At 43.5% G+C, this 10,175-nt stretch overlaps 1 protein-coding gene across 1 annotated transcript; it reads right to left on the reverse strand.

Annotated features, from left to right (window-relative positions):
- Positions 1 to 224: 224 nt before the first annotated feature.
- On the reverse strand, positions 225 to 4,789 carry LOC115108558 (fidgetin). The gene has a single exon (XM_029633054.2). The coding sequence runs from the start codon at positions 4,031 to 4,033 to the stop codon at positions 1,811 to 1,813; it is 2,223 nt and encodes a 740-aa protein (XP_029488914.2). The 5' UTR covers positions 4,034 to 4,789; the 3' UTR covers positions 225 to 1,810.
- Between the last annotated feature and the right edge of the window lie 5,386 nt (positions 4,790 to 10,175).

Genomic DNA, 10,175 nt, shown 5'->3' on the forward strand with positions numbered 1-10,175 from the left:
GTCATTGTAAACACAATAAGCTGAGTAAGAGCAAAAACTATTTAAGACGTATGTAAATATAAGACGTATGAGACACAAATTGGGAAAATATCACGTTGGAATGCGGGTGAACTAAAAACGCAATGCAGTTGCGCTGTACTGATAATACTTTCAGTGGTACTGTAGGACATCCCTTTCAATGCACTCGTGCGTTCTGACAGTTTTCATACTGCTATAGCGGGGGACAAAAAACAAGTGCAAGGCTTTTTCATGCATTCATCAGGCCTTGTGTCTCCAATGCCCCTTTTCTGGCACATTACTAAACATTGATAGTTAGTAACAACATAGCTTTGCTGTAAGAAAGGACCCTAGAACAAGGGCTTAAAGATAGGGCTAACGGCCACACGTCTCCAGACCCCTTTTCACGACCACCCTGCTCATGTTCCCGAGAAATGAATACTCCATGTACATAGGTGTCTATGAATGGGGACGACACTGGCGTAACACTAACTTAAGCTGATTTTGTTGTCAGCAAGGCAGCTTTTTTGTTCCCTCAAAAGGCTTCATAGTTTAATGAGCGAAATAGGCTCTGTCATCTTGCCATACCCTCAGATTCTGCTTTCAGAGAAAACGAATAAACTGAGGTAGAAAACATAATCCTTCGTTTTCATTCGCGATAAAATAGCAGCGGGATGGAATGAAATTAACTTGGGGGAAACGGTCTGTTTCAACCTCACGAGGCTCGTTTTCCAGCCTTAACACATTTCTCCGCAAGTGGCCGGACAGTTTTATCTGCAGATGAGATACAAATTTAAGCTGCTGATAATATTCGACAAATACATATGCTATGCTTTCTCCTACAGATGGGGTTTAGCAAAAATGTACATCCTAAAATGTGTTCTCTTAATGTACTGTGGCCGGTCGATGAAGGCCAGTCGAATGTGTTGTAGTTGATCAAAGAATCGTCATTCCTCCATCTTTGCCACATATCAAATAAAACTATATTCACAATAGGATTCTTCACTTGGGAAATTGCAAAGAAAAACACGACACTTCTCCTTTTGTCTTCCAAATACTCCAGAATCACTCTGGTACATTCAATGTCATACTCATTTTTAGCCTTTCGAGGTACCGTAAACCCTCCATTTTTGATAATGCAAATTCAAACGCAAGCCAAATGTTTAGTGCTTTGAAACAATCTTTGAGGTACTGTACATATCACAATCACTTTCCTGAGTTTTCATAAAGAGAGAACATCAAAATAAATGATGTCTATAAATTAGGGTTCAGATTACCAGTAACACGTGTACTTTCTACTGTCCACAGAGAGCGCAAAACAGACACAGTTGAGGAATACTGTTTCAATGGAAAAAAAAGCAATTTTGTAGTTTTTGTCTCATATTAAAGCTTTTTATATTAGCACATGCCATCAATGTAGATTGTGAGGCGAAGAGATAATACTATAAAATAAAAGAGCACCACTTCAGGCACTTGATAGCAACTAAATCTCCAGAACAGCAAACTGATATATACACACACAGGGGTTCCATCCTGTTAAAGTCTACCCACTTGCACCTTGGTAGGCGATGCTTGGCCTCATCCGTTTCAAGCATCAAAATAATATTTCTCTATGTGTTGTGTGCAGATTGCCAGCCGTTGTGTAAAGCATGCCTCTGCTTCTCTAAGGCCTACCTTTACGCCTTTACTGTACTGCAGGTGTTAAAGTCACCACGACCTGTATTATTCTCTTGTCCACTTCCTGTTTACTGAGAATTCTAAATGGTAACCTTCTGAAAGGGGTTTCCTTCCCGCGTGTTCGAATGCTTCAGTTTCATTGACTGCAACCAAACATTTTATTCCATTCGGTGTATGTGTCCAGTTCTTTTTGTGATATGTTGGACTGGAATTTGCTAAATACATTGTCAAAGTCTTGGTAAGAGACTGGTCTCATCTGGCTGGGATGGATGGCTGAGAGGTCAGAAGCTGGGATGCCATGTATCGGTCCTACTACTGCCTCATGGCACAGCCGGGCCACGTCCAGTCCCGAAAAGCCCTCCGTCCGCTGGACCAGCAGTGACAACTCTTTGTCACTGAGGCAATAGTTGTGCTGTGAGAGCAGTTGGCTGATTATCTGGTGTCGTGCTGTGCTGTCAGGTAGGGGGATGAGAAGCCGTTTGGTGAAGTACCTCCTCAGGGACTCTTGGATCTCCTCAGGCTTGCTGGAGGAACAGACCACCAGGACGTGGTCCTCGGCTGAGGTCAGCACACTGTCCAGCTGCATGAGGAGCTCGCTCTTGATCCTATTCACTGGGCTCTCCTCGCTGAGCTGGGCCGAAAGCAGCATGTCCACCTCACTGATGAACACCACTGAGGGCTGGCGACACCTGGCTACCAGGAAGGAGGCCTGGACAATCTTCTCTCCCTCTCCCAGCCACTTGGTCACCAGGGCTGAGCCACTGAGCCGCAGGAAGGCAGCCCCCAGCTGGCTGGCCATGCAGCGGCCCAGCAGTGTTCTGCCTGTTCCCTGAGGTCCGAAAAGAAGGAGGCTCCGAGGTAATGTGGCAAGTCCACTGAACATGTCTGGCCTCAAAATGGGCCACAGAATCTCTTCTTTGATGGCTGCTTTGGCCAGCTCCAGACCTGCAATGTCATTCCAGTCTACTGGGGGACCGGGCTGAAGGATCTCTGTGGTGACCAACTCCACGAGGTTGGCATCACTGTTCTTCAGCTGCTCCTCTGCAGTGTGGCTGGATGAGGTAGCGCTGCCAATGTCCGACCCTGCTATGGAATGGGAGAGGAGCTGTCTATGCTCTTCACTGTGCTCATTCATTAGGGGGGTTCCAAACTTTCCAAAGGACTCGCCCGATCTCAGGCCTCCCACAGAGCTTTTGGTTGATCCATAGGAGGGAGGGGTTAATGCTCGGCCAGACTGACTGCAACATTTTCTTTGCTGATCTGAGGATATTGGCTGCTTCGTGTGCTTAAATGCTAAAGATGACGGATCAGCATTCCTGTCAAATCCATTCCCTCTGCTTGAGTCTGAGATGCTGTTGTCTGGTATTCTGTACATAGGGCTTTGTGAGGAGCGCTGTTGGTTGTAGTTGAAATTACTATAGCTGGAGTCCATATCTCCATGCCCCGTCATGTAGAAAGCTTTTCTTTTCAATGAGTTGGCTGAGCTGCCATTCAAAGGTGTTGGTGCAATTGGTGCATGGTTATGGGACTGGTAGGTATAGCCAGGGAGTGTAGAGGGGGGTAGGGGCGTGGGAGCTGCGATGCCTGATGGCAGATAGGCAGAGGGAGGTGGGGCTCCCCCAGGGCTATAGCTAGGGGCAACAGCTGTCTGTGGGGGATACCCTGTCGGAGGATAATTGTAGTTGGAGAGGTTGGGAGACCCCGCGTTGTAGCTGGGCACTAGAGTAGGGGGAGGTGGTGGGGGTGGGGGCGGGGGTTGTAGGAGACCAGCATTGTGCAATGGAGAGGGGAGGCCTGAGGCGGTCTGCCCGCTGTAACTAGAGTGCAGGTAGGAGCCATTGTAGCCCGTAGCGTATTCCTGAGAGGACAGACCAGAGTGTAGACTGGTGGCTGTGTGACTCCCACAGTTACTGCTGGAATAGCTGGGCTCGGTCAGGCTGCTGGCCCCCCTTGGGGTGCTACCTATGCTGGCCGACACGTCTGTTGGGGGAAGGGCAGCTGTCATTCCAGATTTGCTCACAGATAAAACATCTGGAGCGCAGTTCATTGGGTAAATCCCCTCCTGCCAGGACTCACTCTCTGACTTACGTCCATTCAGGAGTCCAGGAGTGCCATCGGAATAGGAGCAGAGCAGCGCTCGTTCACTCGGACCCTCTAAAATCCCAGAGTACTTCTCTGCGTATTTCTTCAGCAGGTTGGAGGCGGTGAGTGCAGAGATGTCGTCGTTGGCCCAGGCATACTGATAGGTGCGCTGCAGGTGCCCCCGGTAGGCCTCCACTTTGTGTGCAGGAGAGCGTGTGGTGGACGAGATATCAAAGTGCTGCTCGGCCCACTGTGCATGCTCTGGGGTCCACTGCATCTTTAGGCCTAAACACCAGACAGAAAGAGAGACGGGTCAAAAAATACCATCAGATAGTAGTTGCTATTTATTGTGAGTTTTCTTGCGTTGTCAGTATGTTGTGTCTAGAAGTTGGTACATTTAACGTGGTGGAAAAGTTGCCTTTGTAGCAATGAATGAACTGACAAATATATCCCAAATCCCAATACCATTATACAACTAACTTCCTCTACTGTAAAATAGACACTGCTGAGCAATTACATCATGGGCAGTGTGTGGATTTGGGACCCAACACCTGGTTAGCACAGTATAATGCACCCTGCACAGAACCGAATGACATAGACATTGCAGGTCAGTCTATAATCCAACTCTCATCTAAGGCATTCCGAGACAGTTTCAAATGTGCTTCGAGGAGTGCAGCAAAGCAATCTCCCAGGCAGCGCTCTGTTGCTTTCATCACACAAACCCCACTGCCCAGCATGAATTACAACGGCCTTGTGTCTGCCTACTGCTTCCCAGTCTACATGGTGAGAGAGAAAAAAACATGCTGTACTTGTCTTTCTCGCTTCCCAGACCATCTTTTTTCATTGCCTCCGGGGCTCAAAAGGCACCGTCGAGTTTAGTCCTAAACTCAATTTGCAAACACAAGCTGTTACATATGCTGTCATTTTAGACTCAGCATGGGATTATCAAAGACAGATATACCCAAGAAAGAAACAGATCATTGTGTTTACAGTATTAAAAGAAACACGGATACACAGCCATACACACACATACATACACACACACACACACACACACACACACACACACACACACACACACACGCACACATTGCTTCATCAAAGCTAATCCGACTCGAAACTCAATTAGTAAACACAGAATCACATTGCAAAACCACCCATTCCTGCTGCATTGATCCACCACTTAGCCAGCCACACGTGCATCAGCATCCTATGAAATTGCCCAGTAGCCATCCCTACCCAAGGCTTTAGGAAACCGACAGAGAGCGTCCAGCGGCGCATTACAGCGCAGTGTTTGTCTAGTAAACAGGCGAGAATGTGGATTCCCCCATGACTCCCTCCCAGCCGCTTGCCCAGCCGCCGTACCAGGCACCAGGAGCTAATTAGCAGGATGATGCTGTGCTAATTGTGTTAATTTACAAGGTTTTAGTCAAAAGAGATCCATGCTATGGCTCACATGGCTGTCAGCCATCCAGGCTAATGATTAAGAAAAGGACAAGGCGGGGAAAAAAATCCCTGTCAGACTAGCAAACTCTATTCACAGGTAACACAACCTATGAAACAAGACACTGATCTGAGAGACACGACAAGTCAGTAACATTCGAAACAGAGAAGAATACACGGGGCCTTCAGAAAGTATTCACACCCCTTGACTTTTCTCACATTTTGTTGTGTTACAGCCTGAATTTCAAATGGGTTAAATTGAGATTTTTGGTCACTCGCCTACAAACAATACCCCATTGTGTCAAAGTGAAATGCTGTTTTTCAAAAAGTTACAAATGAATTCAAAATGTAAAGCTGAAATGTCTTAAGTCAGTAAGTATTCAACCCTTTTGTAATGGTAAGTTGCATGGACTCACTCTGTGTTTAACATACAATTATGTGTAAGGTCTATCAGTCGAGCAGTGAATTTCAAACACAGATTCAACCACAAAGACAAGGGAGGTTTTCCAATGACTCGCAAGGAAGGGCACCTATGGGTCAAAAATAAAAAGCAGACATTGAATATCCCTTTGAGGATAGTGAAGTTATTAATTACACTTCGGATGGTGTATCAATACACCCAGTCACTGCAAAGATACATGTCCTTCCTAACTCAGTTGCCGGAGAGGAAGGAAACAGCTCAGGGATTTCACAATGAGGCCAATGGTGACTTTAAAACAGTTAGAGTTCAATGGTTGTTATAGGAGAAAACTGAGGATGGATCAACATTGTAGCTACTCAACAATACTAACCTAATTGACAGAGAGAAAAAAGGAAGCCTGTACAGAATAAAATATTCCAAAACATGCGTCCTGTTTGCAACAAGGCACTAAAGTAACACTGCAGAAAATGTGTCAAAGCAATTCACTTTTTTTCCTGAATACAAAATGCTGTTTTTGGGGAAAATCCAGTGGTGGAATAAGTACCTAATTGTCATACCTGAGTAAAAGTATAGATACCTCAATAGAAAGTTACTCAAGTCAAAGTGGAAGTCACACAGTAAAATACAACTTGAGTAAAAGTCTAAAAGTATTTGGTTCTAAATATGTATCAAAGGTAAAAGTAAGTCCATCAGATCAGAGGCAGTAGGGATGACCAGGGATGTTCTCTTGATAAGTGCGTGAATTGGACACTTTTCCTGTCCTGTATAGCATTCCAAATGTAACAAGTACTTCTGGGTGTCATGGAAAATGTAGGGAGTAAAAAGTACAATATTTTCTAAAGGAATGTAGTGAAGTAAAAGTAAAAGTTGCCCAACATATAAATGAGTAAACTACAGATACTCCAAAAATACTCATGAACATCTGCTCTTTCCATGACATAGACTGACCAGGGGAATCCAGGTGACACCTATGATCCCTTATTGATGTCACTTGAGACAATTGAGACATGGGTTGTCCACGTGTGCCATTGAGAGGGTGAACGGCCAAGACAAAATATTTAAGTGCCTTTGAACAAGGTCTGATAGTAGGTGCCAGGCTAGAACTTATTACCGTACAACTGCAAAGCTGCTGGGTTTTTCACGCTCAACAGTTCCGTGTGTATCAAGAATGGTCCGCAACCCAAAGGACATCCAGCCGATGACACAACTTTCGGGAAAGACTGGAGTCGGCATGGGCAAGCATCCCTGTGGAACGCTTTCGACACCTTGGAGAGTCCATGCCCCAATACGTTGAGGATGTTCTGATGGCAAAAGGGGGTGCAACTAAATATTAGGAAGGTGTTCCTAATGTTTTGTGCACTCAGTGCTGTTGGTGTTCCAGGGGACTGTTTGTACTGTAGCTGTCTTGGGAATTCAAAAAGTTACTTTCACTGATGTCAGTACCTTTAGACCTTTAGATATTTCTAGCATTACTCATCCTTTATGTTCTAGGTTATTAGACCTCTTAGTAGTACTCTTGATGCATGTGGGTGGTGAGGCTACAATACAAAAAAGTAAGATATTTCAAGTGGGACATTTTTTTCTGGAACAACACATTCAAGTGTATAAGAGCCTCAAACAATATTCCGGCTCTGATTTGAACGGCTTTTGTTACATTATCAGTACACTTAACAATATAAAGTTATGGTTTTGCATAAGCAAATACATTGGATAGAATACATATTTGGGCACAAGAGACAGTCTTCAACAATTGTTGTCACATTTAACATACATCAATGCAGTGGTGCAAGATACTTAAGTAAAAATACTTGAAAGTACTACTTACAGTTGAAGTCGGAAGTTTACATACACTTATGTTGGAGTCATTAAAACTTGTTTTTCAACCACTCCACAGATTTCTTGTTAACAAACTATGGTTTTGGCAAGTTGGTTAGTTCATCTACTTTGTGCGTGACACAAGTAATTTTTACAACAATTGTTTAACAGATTATTTCAATAATAATTCACTGTATCACAATTCCAGTGGGTCAGAAGTTTACATACACTAAGTTGACTGCGCCTTTAAACAGCTTGGAAAATTCCAGAAAATTATGTCATGGGTTTGGAAGCTTCTGATAGGCTAATTGACATAATTTGAGTCAATTGGAGGTGTATCTGTGGATGTATTTCAAGGCCTACCTTCAAACTCAGTGCCTCTTTGCTTGACATCACAGGAAAATCAAAAGACATCAGCCAAGACCTCAGAAAATACATTTGTAGACCTTTACAAGTCTGGTTCATCCTTGGGAGCAATTTCCAAACGCCTGAAGGTACCACGTTCATCTGTACAAACAATAGTACGCAAGTATAAACACCATGGGACCACGCAGCCGTCTTACTGCTAAGGAAGGAGACGTGTTCTGTCTCCAAGAGATGAACATACTTTGGTGCGAAAAGTGCAAATCAATCCCAGAACAACAGCAAAGGACCTTGTGAAGATGCTGGAGGAAACAGGTACAAAAGTATCTATATCCACAGTAAAACGAGTTCTATATCGACATAACCTGAAAGGCCGCTCAGCAAGGAAGAAGCCATTGAGCCAAAACCGCCATAGAAAAGCCAGACTATGGTTTGCAACTGCACATGGGGACAAAGATCATACTTTTTGGAATAATGTCCTCTGGTCTGATGAAACAAAAATAGAACTGTTTGGCCATAATGACCATCATTATCTTTGGAGGAAAATGGGGGAGGATTGCAAGCCGGAGAACACCATCTCAACTGTGAAACACAGGGGTGGCAGCATCATGTTGTGGGGGTGCTTTGCTGCAGGAGGGACTGGTGCACTTCACAAAACAGATGGCATGATGAGGAAGGAAAATTATGTGGATATATTGAAGCAACATCTCAAGACATCAGTCAGGAAGATAAAGCTTGGTCGCAAATGGGTCTTCCAAATGGACAATGACCCCAAGCATACTTCCAAAGTTGTGGCAAAATGGCTTAAGGACAACAAAGCCAAGGTATTGGAGTGGCCATCACAAAGCCCTGACCTCAATCCTATAGAACATTAGTGGGCAGAGCTGGAAAAAGTGTGCACGAGCAAGGAGGTCTACAAACCCGACTCAGTTACACCAGCTCTGTCAGGAGGAATGGGCCAAAATTCACCCAATTTATTGTGGGAAGCTTGTGGAAGGCTACCCGAAACTGTAAACAATTTAAAGGCAATGCTACCCAATACTAATTAAATGTATTAAACTTCTGACCCACTGGGAAAGTGATGAAAGAAATAAAAGCTGAAATAAATCATTCTCCCTACTATTATTCTGACATTTCACATTCTTAAAACAAAGTGGTGATCCTAACTGACCTAAGACAGGGAATTTTTACTAGGATTTAATGTCAGGAATTGTGAAAAACTGAGTTTAAATGTACTTGGCTAAGGTGTATGTAAACTTCCGACTTCAACTGTAAGTAGTTTTTTGGGGTATCTGTACTTTACAATTTACATATTTTTCTAACTTCACTACATTCCTAAAGAAGATTATGTCATTTTTACTCCATACATTGTCCCTGACACCCAAAAGTACTCAAAAGTACCCAAAAGTTACATTTTGAATGCTTAGCAGAACAGGAAAATGTTCTAATTCCCAGACTTATCAAGAGAACATCCCTGGTCATCCCTACTGCCGCTGATCTGACGGACTTACGAAACACATGCTCCGTTTGTAAATTAAGTCTAAGTGTTCGTGTGCCCCTGGCGATCTGTAAACCCAAAAAACAAGACAATGATGAGGTCTGGTTTGCTTAATATAAGGAATATGAAATGATTCATACTTGTACTTTTACTTTCGATACGTAAGTATATTTTAGCAATGACATTTACTTTTGATACCTAAGTATATACAAAACCAAATACTTATAGACTTTTACTCAAGTTGAATTCTACTGGGTGACTTTCACTTTTACTTGAGTCATTTCCTATTAAGGCATCTTTACTTTGACTCAAGTATGACAATTGGGTACTTTTTCCACCACTGTATCATTGTCAATATCACCATTGTACAAATAACTGTACATAGTGCAGAAATATATTTTTTTCTCTTTAAAATCCAAGTGGCGCTCCTTGCAAAAGTTTTCATATCAGATCCCTTCACATAAGTTGCTTAATGAAATGGAAAGCCAGCAAAAAAGCCAAATGATTTAAATACAGCGAGTAAGTGAACATCTACTGAACTGTGGATGAGGGCGGAGAGCCATCCCTCTCTCTGTAGAAAGGGACAGAACACTTCACTTTGAAACGTGGGTGACAAACTAGAAACAAACTTGGTTCGGTTAGAAAATTGTATCATTGCCTAGCGATGACTTTCAGTCAGGGCATATGAGGACACTTGAAAGACTTCAATCCGAACCAATAACCACATGAAATGTGATTACACACATCATGGGAGACATTAGCATGGACAACTGTGTTTTATTTACCTAGGCAAGTCAGTTAATTAAGAACAAATTCTTAGTTACAACGGCAGCCAACCAGGGAAGAGTGGGCTAACTGCCTTGTTCAGGGGCAGAACGA

Source organism: Oncorhynchus nerka, linkage group LG3, assembly GCF_034236695.1.
Source record: "Oncorhynchus nerka isolate Pitt River linkage group LG3, Oner_Uvic_2.0, whole genome shotgun sequence".
Classification (NCBI taxonomy): Eukaryota; Metazoa; Chordata; class Actinopteri; order Salmoniformes; family Salmonidae; genus Oncorhynchus; species Oncorhynchus nerka.

What these genes read in the sequence shown, in the direction of transcription:
- LOC115108558 (XM_029633054.2), bottom strand. Translation starts at nt 4,033, where the DNA reads ATGCAGTGGACCCCAGAGCATGCACAGTGGGCCGAGCAGCACTTTGAT.